The 20,742-nt window shown below is 33.1% G+C and overlaps 5 protein-coding genes across 5 annotated transcripts; 2 read left to right on the forward strand and 3 right to left on the reverse strand.

Moving 5' to 3' along the window:
- Positions 1 to 213: 213 nt before the first annotated feature.
- Positions 214 to 1,080, forward strand: LOC126672233 (NAC domain-containing protein 105-like). Its single transcript, XM_050366182.1, has one exon. The coding sequence runs from the start codon at positions 214 to 216 to the stop codon at positions 1,078 to 1,080; it is 867 nt and encodes a 288-aa protein (XP_050222139.1).
- A 1,815-nt stretch (positions 1,081 to 2,895) lies between these two features.
- LOC126673353 (uncharacterized) lies at positions 2,896 to 7,466 on the reverse strand. Its single transcript, XM_050367461.2, has 16 exons — positions 7,207 to 7,466; positions 7,008 to 7,136; positions 6,720 to 6,779; positions 6,006 to 6,119; positions 5,841 to 5,928; positions 5,307 to 5,452; positions 5,128 to 5,229; positions 4,605 to 4,676; positions 4,429 to 4,528; positions 4,267 to 4,349; positions 3,951 to 4,028; positions 3,769 to 3,867; positions 3,633 to 3,683; positions 3,489 to 3,545; positions 3,242 to 3,283; positions 2,896 to 3,118 (listed from the first exon to the last, which is right to left on the reverse strand). The coding sequence occupies exons 1-16, from the start codon at positions 7,315 to 7,317 to the stop codon at positions 3,035 to 3,037; spliced, it is 1,416 nt and encodes a 471-aa protein (XP_050223418.1). The 5' UTR covers positions 7,318 to 7,466; the 3' UTR covers positions 2,896 to 3,034.
- Positions 7,467 to 9,537: 2,071 nt separating this feature from the next.
- LOC126673355 (metacaspase-9) lies at positions 9,538 to 11,591 on the reverse strand. The gene is made up of 3 exons (XM_050367463.2): positions 11,158 to 11,591; positions 10,164 to 10,565; positions 9,538 to 9,846 (listed from the first exon to the last, which is right to left on the reverse strand). The coding sequence occupies exons 1-3, from the start codon at positions 11,534 to 11,536 to the stop codon at positions 9,638 to 9,640; spliced, it is 990 nt and encodes a 329-aa protein (XP_050223420.1). The 5' UTR covers positions 11,537 to 11,591; the 3' UTR covers positions 9,538 to 9,637.
- Positions 11,592 to 12,715: 1,124 nt separating this feature from the next.
- Positions 12,716 to 14,313, forward strand: LOC126673352 (putative pentatricopeptide repeat-containing protein At3g28640). The gene has a single exon (XM_050367459.2). The coding sequence runs from the start codon at positions 12,775 to 12,777 to the stop codon at positions 14,290 to 14,292; it is 1,518 nt and encodes a 505-aa protein (XP_050223416.1). The 5' UTR covers positions 12,716 to 12,774; the 3' UTR covers positions 14,293 to 14,313.
- Positions 14,314 to 14,357: 44 nt separating this feature from the next.
- Positions 14,358 to 19,329, reverse strand: LOC126673351 (uncharacterized). The gene is made up of 3 exons (XM_050367458.2): positions 18,532 to 19,329; positions 15,375 to 16,016; positions 14,358 to 14,787 (listed from the first exon to the last, which is right to left on the reverse strand). Exons 1-3 carry the CDS (start codon positions 19,132 to 19,134, stop codon positions 14,482 to 14,484), a joined length of 1,551 nt encoding a protein of 516 aa, XP_050223415.1. The 5' UTR covers positions 19,135 to 19,329; the 3' UTR covers positions 14,358 to 14,481.
- Between the last annotated feature and the right edge of the window lie 1,413 nt (positions 19,330 to 20,742).

A 20,742-nucleotide genomic window follows, 5' to 3' on the forward strand; every position in this document is an offset into this window, starting at 1 on the left:
AGTCCGTTGAGTAAGAGGAATTGTAAGTAAGTGTTGCACTCACTACTCTTATATAAACACACATCACGCTGCTAGGGTTTCAGAATTATATTCAGTGAACCCTACTCATCAAGAACCCTACTGATCAAGAACTTGTGCTACGTACTGCTAGGGTTTGAGAATTATATTTACTGATCAAGAACTTCTGCTACGTACTGCTAGGGTTTGAGAAACATGTTGCCTGGATTTAGATTTAACCCTACTGATCAAGAACTTGTGGGCTTCTATCTTCTCCACATCAACAACCGTCAAGATTCTGCTAGGGAGTTTCCTGTTCCATTCTGCGATTTCTACGGTGACGAAGAGCCTTGGCAAATTTGGGAAAGATTCGGCGGAGAGCAGAAGAATAATCTTGAACGTCTTTTCTTCCACACCAAGCTGAAGAAGAAAGCTACGAGGGGCACCGGCACCAACATTGATCGCAAGTTTGGTTCTGGAGGCGGAGGATGGCACGGTGCGACTTCCGGTGAGAAATCACCCATTCATGTTTCTGATTTAGTAGGCTACAAGAAGAGTTTCAGTTATTGGAACAAATCGAGACCGGACCAAGACCGGTGTTGGATCATGACGGAGTACAGTGTGGAGGGAAGGGGCTGGGATTTTGTGATTTGTGAACTCAAACCTGGCAGAAAACAGACGGAGAAAAGAAAGCAGGAGGCTGCGGTACTTGAGAGTGGAGAGAAACGATGCCGGATTGAACAACACAATGGAGAGGCTGTTGCGACTCTAACTGATGAAGACAAAGGATGCAGGATTGAACGTACAAATTATGAAGATGAGGGTGGAGTATATTTGAATGACGGTCTCAATTCTGAGGTGGTGACTGCTGATGATCATATTGCATTGGACTGGGGACGTCTTGATGAATTGCTCACTTCTGAGCCGCTTCCGCCGTCTAACTTTGCAGAGCCGAACACTGAGGTAAAAGAGGGAGGTGAGGAGAATTTGGATGGATTTTTTGAAGAATTGGGAGATCTTCACTTTAGTGACCAATTCTTGGAGCTGATGGATTTTGAACTGCCGCTTTATGATGCTAATTAGGGACATTTATTGCTTTTATACTTCCTAGACCAGTTTTTGTTATGTAGAGTTTTAATCATTTGACACAGCTTATGATTATGCTATTATTCATACTGTGTTATCTATGATTGTTAGTAGTTTGTTAATTAGTATTTTACTGTCAATGTAAATTCATATTCAATAATGATAATATGGTTATCCTATTATTCATAGTGTGATCATTATTAGTTGTTTGTTAATGAGTGTGTTGTATAAATTTATATTCAAAGTTCTGATCACTGCTAACATGTAATAAACTTTTGCTGTGAAAGTTGCTCAATCCTGAAATAGGAAGTTTTGAAGAAGATCAGATGTGACTATATCTGTAATTTGATTTCACAAAATGTGCTTACTGAATAGTAATGTAAATTGAGTTCATTAGCTTCTAATTATTTCTGCAAATTTTGCTTAGCAATGATCACTCTTCACTAATCCTGCTTGTTAGCTAATCTCAACTGAAACAAATTATGGTTATGATCATTGTTAGTGTTAGCTAATTAGTGTTTCTAAATGAAATTTCCATCCACTGATGATTATGATGTTGGACCTGTATGATCATAACTAATTTGTTATGTATAGTGTTAATCATTGTTAGTGTTAGCTAATTAGTTTTTCTAGACCAATGTTTAATATGTTATGTATAGTGTTAATCATTTAACACAGATTATCATTGTTAGTTTTTGGTTGTCAATGGATCTTCATAATCAAAGTTCACATATTATGATTCATTGATATTGTGTTATCATTATTAGTTGTTTGTTAATTAGTATTTGGCTGTCAATGTATAATAAAGTGTTGCTGTGAAAGTTGCTGAATTCTGAAACAGCAAGTTTTGATATGAGGCCAACTGATTAGGATAATGTTGGTGCATTGCTTACAAGTAATTTCAACTAATTAGTCATCTGTTGGGCTGCAATTTGATTTCATAAAATCTGCTTACTCAATTTTATTTTGTTGTTTGTTAATTAGTATACATTTATATATATCAAAGTTCAGAGTGCATTATTATGAAGTCTTGCTGTAGAAGAGGTTTTATTTGATCTTCAAGTTAAGCTGTAGTTTTTATCCCAAACATAAATTGAATGCTTTTAATTGGTTTTTATCCCAAACATATTATAAAGACTGATGCAGTTATGATCCTAATAACAAATGTATTCATTATGAATAAATTCATTTAATGAAGTCTTTCTGTGAAAATTGAGAGGAACACTTAGATTTGCAAATGTTTGGTGACTGGTGATTATATCACTTCTTCTGAGCCGTTGCCGCCTTCTTCAGAGCTGCTGCCGCCTTCTTCAGAGCCACCGCTGCCTTCTTCAGAGTTTGTCCGACCAGGACGCAGTGATCGTGGCGGTGGTGGCGGTGGGTTGAGGTTGTGATGGTGATTGAATACACGGGATTGTAGGGCTTTCTTCTTCTCCAAGCTTTGATGCCATCGATAATAAGTATGGAGATTTTAAGAAATTGGAAAATTTGCTATTCTTGGAAAGAAAAAAAAGGAAATGATGTAGTGAACTTATAGATCAATGTGTGAATCATGAAACAATTGGGATGCGGATTTAACAAGAAAAGTTTTATCTTCTTGCTTCTGTGAACATATGGAAAATGGCTGAATGAAAAAAATAAAGGACGTATTTTTTCCATTATTCATGATCTTTAACGCCTACAAATTGTTTATCCGGAAAATGGCGAATCAAATTTATGAATTCTCTCGATTATTCAGTTTGGTTTTATTTTTGCACATTCTACATGCAATGTCATCGTTGTGCACTCCTGGAAAGAACTCACTACAAAGACTTGAAGGAGAGAATCTATTTTTGCTCATATCCATAATGACAGAAGGCTTTCTGTTTACAATTCTATCACTAATTTACACTACATCAAATACATTTTACAATAATTTAAAGCTTAAAAAGACAACGAACTGAAATTCAACTTATAGAACTCGCTCCTTTCGAGTATCTTCAACTGCCATTTCACCTATACTTGTCCCTGCAATGTATCCGCCAGACCATGCATTCTGTAAAGACAACAACGATGGTGAATTTAAGCTTCAGCTTGCCTACTTCATGTAATCTATAAAACCACACTAGAACATGTGATATATAAATTGTATTATACATTAACAGGATGTTAACTATACCTGGAAATTAAAACCACCAGTCACCCCATCAACATTCAGAACCTGCAAACAATGTTCAATCGTCAGCCCGGAAATTAAGGCTAGAATTTGTCAATGTCTGTGCATGAGCTTACTCAGTATCAGCCATTTGACATTTGGACAGTAGAATTCAGTACTAAAATTGGAAACATTGCATCTACGCTAAACAAGATCTTATAGTAGCTATTCCAAATCGAGAAGAAGCCAAAAGGTACACGACTAACAGTACCTCTCCAGCGAAGAAAAGCCGTGGACATAATTTGCTTTCCATTGTGTTTAATATGATCTTCATGAAAGAAATACAAACCAAGTTATATTTTTCCAAAAGATGTAAAGAGAGAGAGAAAGGAGAAGGGGGGGCGAGAGAAAGAACCTCGGACAAGGGAACACCTCCAGCAGTGACGAATTCATCCTTAAATTGACCCTACATTCAAAGTAAAAATATAATCTCTGAAGAAAGTGTGACAAAATGCAAGAGGGCTTAGAGAGTTCACAATCTTGAATTTTACCTTTCCAGTTACTTCAAATGTACAGAGTTTCAAGAGATTGGCAACGGATATTATTGAGTTATTTGATACGGAAGCCCACAAGGTATCCCCAATTAGTCTCTGCAGAACAGTAACTTGTTTTGCAAATAGTTCTTATAACGAAATAGAAATTCATGATAACTTGTGTTGAAACAGCCAAGGACCTCACGATCTAATATATACTTCCAAAATCTCTTCGTAATGCCAAATTCTGAAGGACATGAATTTACTGCTTTTTGCTTCTGCAACAAAAAATTTGTTGAGTTGAGAGAAATAAAATCAGTTGTAGAATAATAGAATTGCGGTACATTACTAATTAACAAGAACGAGTAAAATGCTAGGGGGCAAGTAGATAACTCGTCTGGAAAAATCATCGTGGTAAGTTAATTATCAACATCTTCATAGTTCAGTCTTAAGAGATACTGTATTTGTAATTCATGCACGTGCAATAAGCTCTATAAACAAAACATGAAATATTACCGGAAATTTATTCTTTTGTCGACTTAGGATTGATTTTAGATCTTCTATATGCAAATCAGGTATAAAATCCACTGTAAGCAAGCCTGCATCGATATTCTGCAACATTTTATTAAAACAGACCAACACAGAGAGAGAGAAATCAAACATTTCATTATGCCTTACCTTTGTAAACTGAATTGAACAGATCACGAGCTCCCCAAGCAGATAGCCGAAGAATTACTGGCCCACTGAGTCCCCAGTGGGTAACTAGCATAGGCCCAACCTGAGTTCAATGTATTCTGGTTGAGTCATAACTCTTAATCCATTTACATTACTGTATATCAGCTGAAAAGGCTTGCCTGTGTAAGATGTGGTGTATTCCGTTGTATATTTTCTAGTTTAAGCTTTGCTTCAACCTTAGGAAATGTAACCTGAGGATGAGAAAGGCTCAAACGCATTAAAAACAATATAGGATCGATTTCTTAACAAGTGAATTGCAATGCAATATCTACAGAGCCTGACATGCACATGTTCCGTGAACGTGAGCAGACTATGTAAAAATCAATTGCAATGTGGAAGCGGAATTCTCAGCTGATATGAAAATAGAAGAGTATAAAATTCAAAATAAAATCAATTTATCATTGTTATCCTAAGACATTATAGCATGAATTTATTTGCTTAACATGAAGATCTACTTAGCAGAAGACATAGTGCCATAAGTGCAGAAATGGTACAGTAAGTGAGGGTATGCTTAAAGAGAGAGGTACACAACCACCACTAATGACATGTATTATTTACTAGATGCGTGCTTTTGGGCTTACATATCGAAACCCAAGAACAGAGTAAGTAATTGGAAACTGATTAAAAGATAATAGAATCTACCCCTGACAACTCTGCAAGCTGAGGATCTTCGACTTTGAAAGTGAATAAGCTTGGTACTGGATCTACAATTGAATGACCAAGCTGAGTTGCAAGATTATGACCCTGTCACAAGAACAAAAGGGAGTCTCATCAAGAATTTCAAATACAAATTATGAAAATAAGCTATTCAATCATCCAACCTGTTTGCTACTCCCGCTAGCAATCAATAGATAGTCAGCTTCAACAGCTTCAACAAAATCAATGGTACGTTTCTCAACCTTCAGATGAAACTTTCCTCTGGCATCAGCAGACGCATTTGTTACAACTTTTCCAGTTTGCAAAGAAACTGTTAGAGGAACTCACATGTCAGACTGCATATTTTTTCAAAGTTCTCATAATATTGACTAAGCTCCTAGTAGAATGGTTCACAAGTTGTATCCGAAAATGAACAAAGAAAAATACTTAATTTTTCAAGAATAACAAGACTAGCTACAAATCTTCCGTATGTTTTTCTTGAATACTTATAACATCAACGTTTGATAAAAAGAACATGTGGTAAAAACATGAGTCCCACACACTACTAAGGTTTTTATTTGTATGGTACACTGATATTTAGACAACAAATCAATAAAGGTGAAAGAATGAGCGTTAAAGAAAAAGAGATGAATTTTTAAGTTTAGATTTTAGACTCGATACAATCAAGGAAAATACATGATGTAGGTAAAAAAAACTACCTCCTTTCCGCTTTGCCTCAGTTAGAAGACAATCAATAATTGTAGACGAACTGTTGCTGATTGGAAACACTCTTCCATCATCCTCAATCTGTAGGTAGATCTGATAAGTAGGAAATGCAGTATAAGGGGAGTGACAGAAAATACACATGCAGTTTCCAGGACAACCTTGAGTGCCACCCCATGATCAGAAAACCAGGACATGGTATCTACAGGGCCATGCATGTTGAAGAAAGATCCTCTAAATTCTCGGTGCCCCCTGGGATATTGTTCTGCCAAAATCTACAAACATAATGAATATGGAATATGGAGAGATTTACAAAGCGGCCATGGTTTCTGGGAAATCAAAGTATATCTCTAGTGTTTATGATTGTAGTTTATGTTTTCCCCACACGTCAGTTCAAGATCAAAAAAAGTAGCAGACTCATAAAAACAAGTTGTTGCATTAGTTTTAGTTGGATAATTTATCACATTGGCACAAACAGCTTAAAGATACATGGTAATAAAAAAAGAGCAACTGAAATTCAGAGACACAACTGCAAGACTCCATGCATTCATTTAAAATTGTAACATGACATACTCATCTATTGCAATTCCTTTATGACGAAAATGAATAAACATTCCATCAATAAGAAAAGAAGAACAGAAACACTAAAATATAATAATTTACATATGGCATTTTGACAGGTGAGAATCTCATGAGAACTACAACAAGTGGAAAATATCCTTGCCCCCACATCGAATGGACGAAAACATACAGATAACTATAACATCTCAAAGCAATTTTTAACTCATTAGTTATAAAGCAATCCTGACTTTCATAAATAAGTAAGACAACAAAAAGTTTGAACATTGATCAATAGAATGCATGAAATGACTCACCATATGGTCAGAACAAAAGCCATTGGTGACATTGCATCTGCCACCCCCAGATATTTTCACCTATCAAATAAAGACAACAATACGAGTTTATCATGCAACGGCTGTGCCACCCCATTCGTGCAAAAAACAAACGAGACGTTTGCAATATCAGGATATTTAATAATAAAAAAATAAACAGTAATTGAATATTCTAGTACCGCAAACACTCCCTCGTTTGTTGCAAAAATAACATGGCACAACCTACGCTTTTATCAATTACAGAATTTAAAACAGCTAAAAAAAAGTTACCTTAGAGAGAGGCTTTGCTTTTTCAATGACCAAAACATCAAGATGAGGAGCTAAAGTCTTGGCCCTAATAGCTCCATAAATCCCTGCTGCTCCACCACCAACCACCACTAACAGCTCCTCATTTTTTGACTGCCCGTCATAAAGAAAAGGATCAAAATTCAAGAAAAAGCATTATGAAATAAAATGAAGGGAAAAGAACCTTGTGAGCTGAAGCAGCAGCAGCAGAAAATTTGAACCTTGTGTTGGCTGTAGCTTTAGAAGATACTCCAAATGGGTTGAAGAAGAAGAAGCGCACTAGGTTGAAGCTCATTGGTACTGTAAGTGAGCATGGGCTGCCTGGATTTGCCTCTAATTTGGGGGCGGCCTCTATTGCCGCTAATACACTAATAACTACACAAATTTCAATTTATCTATTTTCAAAAAACATATATGAGCAGGAATTTTTTAGATGTGCCTCAAAAATCTGAGTTTTTATTTGTTTACTCTGCAATTCGAAACGTCTTTAAATGGTTACTAAAAACACAATTTAAAATGGTAAGCTGTCTGGTATCGCTTAAATAAGATCTTGGGTTGGTTCAAGTGGTAAGCAGTTTGATATCGCTTAAATAAGATTTTGGGTTCGAGTCTTGTAAATGCAGAAAATCCCCATTGAAAGACTCACCCACCATGTCGGGTGCGCGACGCAGGTCGGATCCGGATTAATTAGGGCGAAATCCTGAAAACCGGATGGACTTACAAAAAAAAACACAATTTAAAATTGTTTCTTAAGATGGTTTAATGGTTTCTAAATATACCATTTTTAAAAAAACGTTTATTTAATAATTTGCAAAAGATTTTAAAATATTTCAAACAGTTACTTAACACGCATATTCTAAATCAATTCTAAAAAAACGGAAAATCTTCATAGTTAAAAAATAAATTTTAAATTTTGGAGTATTTTTTTGTAAATATAACAAAATACTATAAAATATAAGCTTAACTTTTTATTTTTGAAATATTTATACTCTATATCACAATAAGATAAATTTTTTACAAACATATATCTTATTTTTCTTTTTATAAAAATATATTATTTTCAAATGTACCACTTTATCTCTATTATTAGCAACAATACAATTTCCCACTTTTTTTCTTCTTTTTTCTTTGAAACCTTAATTTCTTTTTTTGTTCTTCTTTCATTAATGTCCACAACCTACCTATCATCAAACTTCATTTATCAAACCACACACACTATTAGAAAACAGAGAATTACCAACGAATTTTTTTTGATTTAACGACGGATTTTAGCTTTTTACCAACCGAAAACTTAATTTAACAACAGATTTCAGCCTTACGGAAAATTCCGTTGCTAAAATGCAGTTTTCTAGTAGTGACAACAATCATGCTACCCACTGTGCCTTCCACGCCCAAGCCCACGTTGATGTCCCCTCCATGCCACGCCGCTGCTAGTATCTCCTACACACCGCCGCCATTTGAATGTATTATTTTAAAATTATATTTATATGTATAGATCTAATATTTATGTGTCTAGATATATGATTTGTATGTATAAATTTAGAATTTATTATTGTATGTATAGATCTATTCAGTTTGTTTTTAGATTTTCAGTTTGGCTTCAACTTCATCTTCTCCGTTTTTCAGATTTGGTATTTTCATTTTTAGATTTGATTTTTTTTAAAATGAATACGAATTATATATAAAATTAATGAATTATATAAAACCTCTTTTTTTTAATCTCAACAGTTAAATCATAAAATATTATGTATATCATTCGCATTATATACATATTATATACCAAATAAATACAAAAACTGAAAAATTTGAAATTTTATATAAAAACTGTAATTTTGTAGTTATTTTAAAAAAAAATTTACTTTTATAATTATTTTTTGTATTTCTGTTAAAATAAAATGCATGTTGTATTTTTATAAATATTTTCATTTTTTCAGGTATTTGTATAAAAACCTCATTACTTTTACGCTAAATATAACATGATATATAATCTATTCTCTCGATGACTTGCAAATTCAAGATAAATCAACAAATTTAATCGACTGGTTCAGCTCGTAAAATCGATCATTTTGAGAACTACTACAAAACATATAGAGAACATAACACCTTTATTGTTGTCCAATTCGGCATTAATCACAACAACAACAACAATAAATTTACCATTGCTTGGACTTCCAAAATTCAACATAAGGCAACGTTTTCTAATTGATTGTTTTACATTATCGTCTTCGTTCACCGAAGCTTCCAACCTCAACGTCCGATCATGTGATTTATATGATTAACAAGAATCTCAATTTCACATTTCGATGTACCGTAAGTTTGCTCTTTCTGTATGAAACAGAGTGTTTTTGAAGTTCGATCAGTATAATATGTCTAATCTCAGGAATTAAAAAGTTTTTTAAAATTAATCATTGACAAACAAAATGATATTTTTACATAATATTATAAAGGCCAAATAACTAAAAATAAATAGCCATACTTTCATAAAAGATTTGAACTTTTGTGAAACTTTTTAAAATATCATGAATGATTAGTTTAATATTTGAAATCAATGGAGGATTTGAAGTAATTACATCTTATTTCAACAAACAATGAAAAATAAATCAATTATGAATTCATCAACATGAATTAGGGTGCCACAGGAAAGGAGCATCAGCATTGATATCACTACAATACAAGCAAGGATGTTGAGCAAATCCTTGTGCCTCCAATGCCTTTCTAGCCATAATCACAACTTCTCTATTGCTTAATATTCGGTTCGGATTCTCCTTCAACACAATCTGCAACGCGTTGCTAAATGCTCCGTGGGCTTTTCCTTTACCTTCAACTGCAGTGTCGGAAACATAAATTTTTTTAAAAACATATTAACAGTGTCAAATCATATTGAAAAAAAACCGATTGAGGAACTTATTTTCAAATAAAAATAAAAATATATTTTTAAAAAATGTACAAGAAGTTTATCTTGTCGCGCTAACGGCGTGTGGAGTGCACACACTTCATTTTCATGACGAAATGACCTAATATCTTAAAATTAAAAATATAGAAACTCAATTTTGATAACTTTAAACTGAGAGACTCAACTTAAAAAATATATAATAATGCAGAAATTCAAATATGCATGTGACCTATATTCCATATGTTTACCAGGACTCATATCAGCAGAAGTTTCATTTGCTTGGCAGCCACTTAATAAAATTCCATCATCAGCCTTTAATATAAGTGACTCATCATCATATAAATAATGTTCAAGTGATGACTGTAATCTGAATTTGAAGCTAGCATCAGCTCCAAAAAGTTCTAACAAGTGAGTGGCAATGTCGGATGTGTTAATGCCTGTAAGAGAAATGAAATGTTCAAGAATTGAATTGAAGGGGATGTGTTTTGGATTATTATTGGTGGTGGTGCTTGGTGTTGTTTTTGTGGTTGAATTTGGTCCTATTTGTTCCTTTTCTTTGTCAATTAGGCCCCCACTGTGGCATGAATCTGAAATCATTGTAAAACTTGTTCCCTTTGGTAGCTTGTTCACTAGTTGCCTCATGTCCGTATCTGGATAATATTGAAATTCCAAAGGCAAAATGAATTATTATATAAATAACTATAATGTGATTTTGAAATGTAACATGAATACAAAAATTCTAATAATTTAACATTTTGAGTCATTTAAATTCAAACAACTAATAAAAAAGATGAATGATCAAATTGATAAAGATAAAATACACTTCAATACTCCAGCTTACTTATTTTTTTATGATAAATTAGTCTATATTTGAAGAAAAACAAATAAGTTATGGATAATAAACATTGAATTTCGAAAATAATTTAGAGTCCGAATATCGTGATTAGAATGGAGACTTTTTGCAGTCGGTTTATTAAAGAAAGTCAAAAGGATTAGATTTTTTTAAAGGAAGTCAAAAGGATTAGATTTTCTTTTTGCCACTAATCGAATTATGAACATAGTTTGGTATCGCTTAATCAAGGTCTCGAGTTCGAGTCTTGTGAATGCAGAAAAACCCCACTGGAAGACTCACCCATCATGCCAGATTCGCAACGCGGGTCAGATCCGGATTAGTCAGGGTGAATCCCGGAAACCGGATAGGCTAACCGAAAAAAAAAAAACATAACTTAGAAAAGTACATACCAGTGATGAGATTGAAATCACAAGGAACAATAGCCTCATCCTGCCTAAAGGGAAAACCAGGCCATTTAGAAGGAATCCTGGTTCCATGTCCACTATAATGAAAAACCAGAACATCACCCGGTTCAGCCTTTCCAACCATTTCATCAAGCGCCTTCTTTATGTTTGCACCAGTTGGCATCATCATTTCTAAATTAGAGCCTCCCCCGGGTGCAGCCGGGGCATCCGCTAGCAGCTCGATATGGCTCAGATCAAACCCGAATCGATTAACCAGCACGTCTCGCATGGCTACGACGTCATTAATGCATCCATGCAGCTTATAATTGCTGTTTGGATAGTTGCATCCAACTAAAACTGCCATTCTTTTCTTTCCTTCCTCCATTATTGCTAAATTTAATCGTGTAAAAATGCAAGAAGAATATTTTTTTGATATTGTTGATTATGTTTGTGTTTTAGCTTATATAGTAGTAGAAGTTATAAATGTGGCGTGATATATAGGTTTTACTTGCAAGTTTTGTTCGACATTTATTGACTTTTAAGTGTCGTATCTCGTATGTATAGGTTTACTTTACTTAGAAGTCACAAATTATAACAAAAATAAATAGATGCATGTTTGTGACAATTTTGTCTATTAATTTTACAGTTTCAAACATCAAATAAAATATGGAAGGTCCTGTATTCAATACTTCACACGAGCAGTTTCTCTATTAAATAAAAAATAAATAAAAGATTTAATTGATAAAAATAAAATATAGTTTATTATAGAAATTATTTTATGATAAATTATTTGATATTTAAAGAAACGTGTTTCATAATATCTTTTATCATAATATAATTTTTTTGATTAAATTCTATTAATAGTTTATTATTTTTTCATTAATTTACCTAGAATTATAGTAATTTTTCATTAAACTAATTAAGTTTCAATTCTCAATGTGTATATACATACAATAAAAATTTAAAAAAATATACAGATGAGCTATAGCTCAAATAGAATAAGCATTGGATAATATTTTGCTAAGTTCGTGGTTTCAATTCCTCCAGCAAGCGTTTCCGCTCCTCAATTATTAAAATTAAAAAAAAATAACATCTTTTGAAATTTGTTTATTAATAATATAATACTTTTTACTATGTAAAAATAAGATTGAGGCTATAATAATTCATATCTTTTCTGTTTTTGTTTGTTGTTGTTTCTGGAGTGATGATTTCAGTTTAAGTTGTATCAGCTGTAGCTGAATTATTTTATTGGCCTATAGCAATATACTGCTCCCTTTTTGGTGATTTATCAAAAAAAAAATATTGCTCAACAAAAAAGTAATTTAATTGTAAGAACTTAAGAAGTAAGGTTTAACTTAAGTTACAAATATTTATAGACTAATTAATAATGAATCAAATAAACAACACATAATGTCAGTTCAAGCAATACATAATTATACTAAATAATTAATAAACAATTATAATAATAATTTTCGTTAAAATTATTTTACTTTGCACTATTTGTGAAACATAAAAGTAGAATTATAATTATTTTTATTTTGTTTAAAATGGATCAACTATATGAGTTAGCGCCAATTCCTAAATTTAATTGTTCAAACTCAAAAAAATATATCCTTACATCCTATGACCCAACTCTTACAAGAAACCAAACTCAGCATCAAAGCATGGAACCGTTGCATATCCTTAGCCCAAAATTGTACAAACATGCTCCAACTCAAAGCCATTCATGCAAATTTTACTCTCAGCGGCATTTCCACAAACACTTTTGCACTAACCAAATTACTTGAATTTTGTGCTCTTTCTCCGCACGGTAGTCTCTCTTATGCTTCCCTTTTATTCGACCAAATCAAAATACCCAATTCATTTGTATTCAACACTCTTATTAGAGCTTATACTCGTAGTTCAAATCCTTATTTAGCACTCCATTATTTTAATACAATGTTGAAAGATTTTCATTTGAAGCCTCAAAACCATACTTTTCATTTCGTGTTGTTCGCATGCGGCAACGTAAACTGGGTTTGTTTTGGTCGGCAAATTCATTGCTGGGTTTGTAAAAATGGAATGGTTGTATCAGATGGGCATATTCAGACTGGAGTTGTGAGATTGTATGCTAAGTGTAGAATTATGAGTGATGCGCATAAGGTGTTCGATGAAATTCCTCAACCGGTTGTTGTTCAATGGAATGTGTTGATGAATGGGTATGTTGATTGTAATTTGGAGAGTGCGGCTTTGCGGGTTTTTAGATGTATGTTTGTTAGGGGGGTTGAGCCTGATGCGTTTTGTGTGACTAGTGCCTTAGCGGCTTGTGCGAAATCAGGAGCTCTTTGGCAAGGGAAGTGGATTCATGAATATATCAAGAAAAATTTGCTGGAGTTCGACGTTTTTATCGGTACTGCGCTAGTTGATATGTATGCAAAATGTGGATGTATAAATACAGCTGTGGAAGTCTTTGAGATGATGCCTAAGAGGAATGCTTTTTCATGGGCGGCTATGACGGGGGGATTTGCGATGCATGGTTATGCGAGGAAAGCAATTCATTGTTTGGAGAGAATGCAGTCGGAGGATGGAGTTAGGCCTGACAGGGTTGTCCTTCTTGCGGTCTTAACTGCTTGTACTCATGCAGGTTTGCAAGAGGAAGGTCGGTTTCTTTTAGACAACATGAAGGCAAGATACGGGATTGTGCCTAGACACGAGCATTATAGTTGCGTGGTCGATTTGCTATGCAGGGCAGGTCGATGGGATGAAGCAATTGCGCTTATAAAGAGAATGCCCATGAAGCCACTTGCTTCAGTTTGGGGTGCTGTGTTAAGTAGTTGTCGGACGCATAAGAATGTTGAACTCGCAGAACTTGCTGTTAAGGAGCTTCTACAACTAGAAAATGGTAACATGGATGAAGAAGATGCAGCCTTTGTTCAATTATCGAACATTTATTCGAGTCTTGGAAGAGGTAAAGATGCATCTAAGATACATAGAGTGATCGGTGACAAAGGGTTGAAGAAAACACCAGGATGTAGTATGATAGAAGTGGATGGGAGGGTGAATGAATTTGTTTCTGGAGATGTTTCTCATAAGGAGTTAGCTCAAATTCATGTAATACTAGAACTATTATTGCCGGACTTGATTTCATTATCAGATCAATAGCGAAATGACATACTTAATCCATCCGGAAAAAAGCATTATAAATTCGACAAATAAAGAGAAAAAGATTGTGGCAAACATGAGAATTTCCTTAATTGAATTGTACAGTTCGCTCATGTGAGAGTATCCTATCATGAACCCGATCTAGACAAGAATATATTCGGGCAAACATATGATTTTTCTATAGCATATTTAAGTGTTCATAAATTGAGCTTTGGCTGATGAAGGAACCACCACAACAGACATATCTGAATTGTTAGGAGGAAGATGTAATAGAAGGGGATAAAGCTTTCCATTGAATTGATTTTTCGAACAAACGAGAAAATCGACAACTCCAGTTTCTTCCTCCAATTTGTTCTTCAGTTCTTCCACCACACTTCCTTTGAATGTAAATGATTTCTTTTTATTTTCATCCACTTCGCCTTTTTCGTTTGCTACGCTATAATGAATCACCCTCCCATCGCTCTTTACCGGTACACTCGTCGTTGAATCATCAGACTGCATTTACATCAAACAAGGAAAAATCCACACACTCTTAGTAATATTATCAAGTAGTACCAAAATTTAATTTTTTCGAATCAATGTTCTTTAAATTGATTTAACAATTGGTGACATCTTATCCTAAGAATATGTTGTTATGTAAAACGTCACATATAATGACAATGAACATGGCAACAGACGTAGCAGCATATTCTTTATTGGGTTGGCATATCATATTGAAAAGTCGATCACCTGGAATAAAATATAAATTTTCGTATTGTCTAGATACGGAATCATTCAGGCTTTTCATTATCCTGACAAAAACTTATCAGCAAAATGTACTTGTAATTTATCCATAATTTAATTCCGTTCGTCAAAAATATCAGATTTTTAAAATTCTTCCATATATCTATCATATTTTCAACTTATCTCGACTATATTCATTATGATATAACACGTTTGTATATAAAATCAATCATACCTGGCGTATATAATATCACGCCACATCAATTTCAAAGGTTGAAAGATGATGGTATATATGACAAACGAGTTAAAATTGTGGATAGATAAATACAATTTGGCAAACTTAAAATATAAATCAATACCTCAGTTCTTGCAAATTTAGAAGCTGAAGAAGGTGAGCCAGGCTCCGAAGATGCAGCATCCTCAACTTGCTGATTACTATTAGTATTATTATTGTTATTATTGCCAATTCGTGGCGGTTCCGGAGTACGAACAATCTCAACTCGATTCGTTATAGGTTTTTGTGGAGCAGGGGCAGGATCATGAACTCTCCTCTCTACAAGATCAACATCCCAAAGAATCCAATCTTGCGTCGACGTTCTATGTGGAATATCATGCGTTACATTGCTTCGCCAAGGCGGTAAACTCGTATTTGCCCGTAAATACTGCCCGTAACGCGTTTTTAGCTTGATCTGCACGCCTTCTCGAATGGGCTCCCATTCCAGAGACGAATCTAATCTTCTGGGCAATGTCTGTATCACTTTTTTCCCTGCCGTAATTCCTAACAAAAACGGCATATTTGAAGCTGTCAGGTATTTTCCGTAACAGCTTTTGAAGCGTAAACATTGCGAACTTTCCACAATTTCTACGATCCATTTCGCGTTCTGGACTAATCCATTTCGATCCTGCGTTACGGTTTCTTCATCCTCATCGGCTATCAAATACTTGTCGTGGTGGCTTCGGAGACGAACAACCTGAGCTTTCTGAAATATTTCCATTGCTTTCTGCAGATGATGAAGAGAAAATTCAATGGAATTATATTCTGAGGAAACAAACAGCTTTGTTTTTCTTTAATGTATTTCTAAAATGATTTAGAAAAAAGATAATTAATTTGACATTCTGCTATAAACTTGGAATTAGGCCTTTGGTTAGGAATGAGCAGGTAGAAGCTAAATTAATAAAACAAAATCTACGGAAAAGTTTCAACAGAAAATTTGTTTCTATAAATAAACATTTAATTTCCCAAGTTAAGCATTCAATGGTTTTGCTGTTTTATTTAAGTTACTTTTTGTTTTTTTTTTTTAGGGAAATAAGCTGTTTTATAAAAAATTTGGTGAACCTAATTCATCATATATAAGATTGTTAACCTTTTATCAAGGAAAAAATAAATATTTAGATCTTGGTATTATTATATTTTTAAATCAGGTCCTTTTGCTATAATTTATGTACGTTGAAACCTTATTTTTTCATTTTCTAAGTTGAGTTCCTCCATCACAAAATATTATTTGAAACAAAAATAAAAATACAGGGACTCATTCTAAAAAAAAAAGGCAATGTAAAATAACAAAAAATATTATATTTCATTTGTACTAGTGGAGCGAAGAGTACACATTTTATTTTTATGACAGATGGATCTAATATTTATAAAATTAAAAGTGTAGGAATTTAATGTTGATAAATAAAAATGAAGGGTCTCGATTCAAAAAAGTGTAATAGTGTATGAATCTAAAAGCGTTTTTTCTACTCCGATTATATATATATATATATATAATAATTATTTTTATTCAATTATGTGAAATATTAGTTATATTATCAATGAAAAGTTTATAGTTCTTATAGTAAACTAAATTCATCTAATAATATTTTTATTTGTAGTGGATTGTTTGGTTCATTGGATACATATAACAACTAGCTAATAGTTGTTTCTTCTTGATCAACTCATTAGTTTTTCTTTTCAAACAAATTAATGACCAATAATTTGATTTTTTTTATTTCTTCTCATAACAAATATTATTTTTGGTTACATTTGTAATTTAAATCAGATTCTTCATAAACCACTTTTATAAATATTATACTGAAAGTGGTCCATCATAAACAAAATACAGACAACAATTCCTTTCTCCATTAATATTGAGTAATTGCAATCAACTACCCATGAATATTAATTCAGTTATATATAGAAATAGGTACATAAAATAAAACAAAAAAATTACTAATTAATTGTTGGCATTTTAGTACTCTCTTCGATTTTTTTAGTTGTTTATCTAGCAAAATATATTTATCTCTAATTAGTTGTTTATTTAGAATTTCAATGTAAATTTAGATATTATTTTTCAAATTTATCTATCTCCAATAAATAATTTTATAATTTAATTTAAAAAAAATTATTAACTAATAAGAATATATTAATATATTTTTTTATAAGTTAAGACAAAAAAAATACTACAATCTTAATATGTATATTTTGGCTAAATGGATAATTAAAGAAATGGAGGGAATATATAGAAAGACTTTGACTTTAATATATGTCACATTAAATTGGCAAAAACATTTATCCCATTAGTAATAAAAAGAAGAAAAACAATGCTGACTATTTCAATTTTGTCACCTGATGTTATATTGATATTTCAATGTTAATTTACACATTTCCCAATCAATACTTTTCAATCAAAATACAACGCCAAACTAATAGAGTAAAATTGTTTTTCTTATGTTATTTTTGTATTTCTAAGTTCACAAATAAATGTTTCTAAAAAAAAGTTCACATATAAATGGGTCAGACTATATCTAGCCGGCAAAAGAATTGATTAGGTACACGAATTATTGTTTGTTGCAGTTTGGTGATTAAACTTTTTAATTCATATCAGTTTTTTTATAAATTTTTTAATTCATTTCAACATGCCAAAATACATGTGGCACTTGATTTTGCTAGTTTTTTTCTGATAAAACTTGCCTCATATAATTAAGCCAAAAAATATCGTTTAAATAAAACTATGCATATATAATAAATTTTTATGGGTGGAAAGTGTCCTATTAAAAATGGCCATGCACGTATTATGGGTGGAAAGCGTTCTATTAAAAAAAATTAAAATTTAATAATTAAATTGAAACAAATTAAAATTTGGTCACTAAATTGCAAAATAATGATACTTTGGACATCCTGAATCAATTATCCCATCATAGGATATCAAACTTTTGCTCATAATTTTAAGTTGGTATTAAAATTTCAAATTTTATTAAAATGTTACCATAAATCTAATTTATATTTCAGATTATCATCCTTAAATAAACTCATACATTTGTCTAAATATATCCAAGTAGCATTGCTTAAAATATAAATTCAATTTGTAGTATCATTTGGATACAAATTGAGATTTTGATACCAAATTGATACCAATAGCAAAAATCTAGCACCACACAAGTAATAAACCACCGTTTGACTGAATATGTTTTAGATTGAAATTTTCCTTTAGCAGCCGTCGTAATTAAAAAAAAAAAAAAAAAGGTAAATGGTCGTACCTTTGCTTCAAACTCATATCTATCACTAGATACATGATTCACAATCGGAAAACCGACTTCCGAACATTCCGAGCCAGCGAAATCCGACGAAAACGAATCCGAAAAGCTCGAAAAAGGAGACTGATAACCCTTCTGAACCGAACCAAATTCGAGTATGTCCACCATTTCAACTTTCCAAAGAATCCAATCCTGCGTAGCAGTTCTATGCGGAATATCATGCGTAACGGAGTATCTCCCGGGCGGCGTCCGTCCATTCGCACGTAGAAACTTGCCGCCTCTCGTCCTTAACTTGACGTGAAACCCTGTAGTTCTCGGCTCCCAATTGATTGAATCTTTTTCTGATACTGGCAAGTTGGCCTGAGCGACTCTTTTTCCGGCCATGCCGAGTAGAAAAAACTCGTCCGACGCTGTCAAGTACTTGCCGTTAAAGCTTTTAAGTCGGATGAGGTGGGAGTTGCCGGGGATGAACTCGACGGTCCAACGTGCTCTATGAGAACTTCCGTCGTGGCTTTGCCGGACTGTTTCTTCGTCTTCATCTGCTATCAGGAACTTATCATGGTAGCTCCTGAATCGTACTATTTTGGCTTTGTTAAAGAACTCCATTGATTGCCGAATTGAGAGAAATGGAAGAAATATTTAGGTGTTTTGTCGTGTGGAGAAGACAATGGAAAAATGAATAAAATAATATTTTAGTTGCATACACTAAATAGAAAAGGTTTGAATTGAACAAATTGATTTTAGAAAATAAACTTCAATGCGTATGGCGAAATTATGTTTGGTTAGCCAATTGGATTGAATTATCAAGTCAAAGATTTATGTCATGAAAATTTAAGAGAAACTAACAAAAATGTGTTGAACATTCCAAACTTTTCACTAATATATTAGCTTTTTTTAATACTTCAAATTTTATTGAATAGATACCGAAACAGTTACATTTGTAAAATATTCAAAAAAATAAAAATTAAATTACTAACTGCTTCGTTAATTAAGTACAATTTTCGATTAAAGTTTTTCAACGTCCGCTAACTGATATTCGATATTAAAAATTACAGCTATACCTCCAATCACCACCATACGACTAAATTTCTAAAAAAAGAGACAATAAACCTTTCATTAAGAAAAAACAACAAACTTTTCACATAAAAAAGAAAAAAAATATACCACATAAATGATTTCATTTTTATTGTTGAAAAGTTTTTAATTTATCTTCGACTCAGTTTTCGACGATAAAAATTAATCCATCAAAAATAAAAATAAAAAGAAGTTTGCTATTTATTTTAAGTTTATGGAATCAAAGTGAAATAAAAAAAGGAGATAGCTGGCGTCAACGGTAAAAGTAAATTATTGACGGAAGCTGAAGAAAAAAATAAACAAATTATTGCGCCTTAAAAAAAATTTCTAGAGAGAAAAAGTGAGAGGGATATGGATTCCACTAATACATTAGTTAATTTTGTACCTTTTACCATTTTACGGTAAATTAGTTTAAAACTCTATCTAGGATAATTATTAGTTAATTTTTATATTAATTAAGATAAACCATGAAAAAGGTGGCAAACACACGGCTAATAACTATCCATGGCCTCTCAATTTTAGAGTACAGATGCTAAACCCTCTGATGTTTAAAAACGGGTGCTAAACCCTCTGAATTTTGTGGTGGCACTCATAAAACCCCCTAATCTCCAAATATGACGAAAATACCCCTGGCGCCGTTTTTTCAGTCAATTGTCATTCTTAAAAAAAATCTGACACTGCCATATCATCTGACACGTCAGAAATATACCTTAAAAATTACAAACACCCAAAATACCCCTACTTCAATTTAAAAAAAAAAACAAAAAAAATCAAATTGCCCAATCTAATCTAAATCATTTGATTAACCATAACAACCGACCCAACCAGCACCCCCCATCCAACCACTGCCGGAAAATTTTTCCGGTCATCTTTTCCGAGCGGAAGATGACCGGAGATGTTTTTTCCAGTTATCCCTAATGCTTGGAACAGATCCACGCAAGGATCTGTTTGTCGGATCTGTTCCAAGAACAGATCCAAGCAGTAGGGATTACCGGAAATTTTTTCCGGTCATCTTCCGCTCGGAGAAGATGACCGGAAAATTTTTCCGGCGGTGAGGTGGCGGAGGTGGTTGGGTGGGGGGTGGTTTAGGTTTGTACGGGTGGTTGGATTTTGGGTTGAATTTTTTTTAAGCAAATATTA

The sequence above is a fragment of the Mercurialis annua genome, linkage group LG3, assembly GCF_937616625.2.
Source record: "Mercurialis annua linkage group LG3, ddMerAnnu1.2, whole genome shotgun sequence".
NCBI lineage: Eukaryota > Viridiplantae > Streptophyta > Magnoliopsida > Malpighiales > Euphorbiaceae > Mercurialis > Mercurialis annua.

Excerpts from the sequence above, each read along its gene's own strand:
- LOC126672233 (XM_050366182.1), top strand. The coding sequence starts at position 214 with ATGTTGCCTGGATTTAGATTTAACCCTACTGATCAAGAACTTGTGGGC.
- LOC126673353 (XM_050367461.2), bottom strand. The coding sequence starts at position 7,317 with ATGAGCTTCAACCTAGTGCGCTTCTTCTTCTTCAACCCATTTGGAGTA. Across the intron at positions 3,684-3,768 it reads CATTTGAAGTAACTGGAAAG|GGTCAATTTAAGGATGAATT; the intron begins GTAAAATTCAAG and ends CTTTGAATGTAG. Across the intron at positions 3,546-3,632 it reads GAGGTGTTCCCTTGTCCGAG|ATCATATTAAACACAATGGA; the intron begins GTTCTTTCTCTC and ends TCTTTCATGAAG.
- LOC126673355 (XM_050367463.2), bottom strand. The coding sequence starts at position 11,536 with ATGGAGGAAGGAAAGAAAAGAATGGCAGTTTTAGTTGGATGCAACTAT. Across the intron at positions 10,566-11,157 it reads TGATTTCAATCTCATCACTG|ATACGGACATGAGGCAACTA; the intron begins GTATGTACTTTT and ends AATATTATCCAG. Across the intron at positions 9,847-10,163 it reads TTCTGCTGATATGAGTCCTG|TTGAAGGTAAAGGAAAAGCC; the intron begins GTAAACATATGG and ends CCGACACTGCAG.
- LOC126673352 (XM_050367459.2), top strand. The coding sequence starts at position 12,775 with ATGACCCAACTCTTACAAGAAACCAAACTCAGCATCAAAGCATGGAAC.
- LOC126673351 (XM_050367458.2), bottom strand. The coding sequence starts at position 19,134 with ATGGAGTTCTTTAACAAAGCCAAAATAGTACGATTCAGGAGCTACCAT. Across the intron at positions 16,017-18,531 it reads GATATGAGTTTGAAGCAAAG|AAAGCAATGGAAATATTTCA; the intron begins GTACGACCATTT and ends CATCATCTGCAG. Across the intron at positions 14,788-15,374 it reads CTAAATTTGCAAGAACTGAG|TCTGATGATTCAACGACGAG; the intron begins GTATTGATTTAT and ends ATGTAAATGCAG.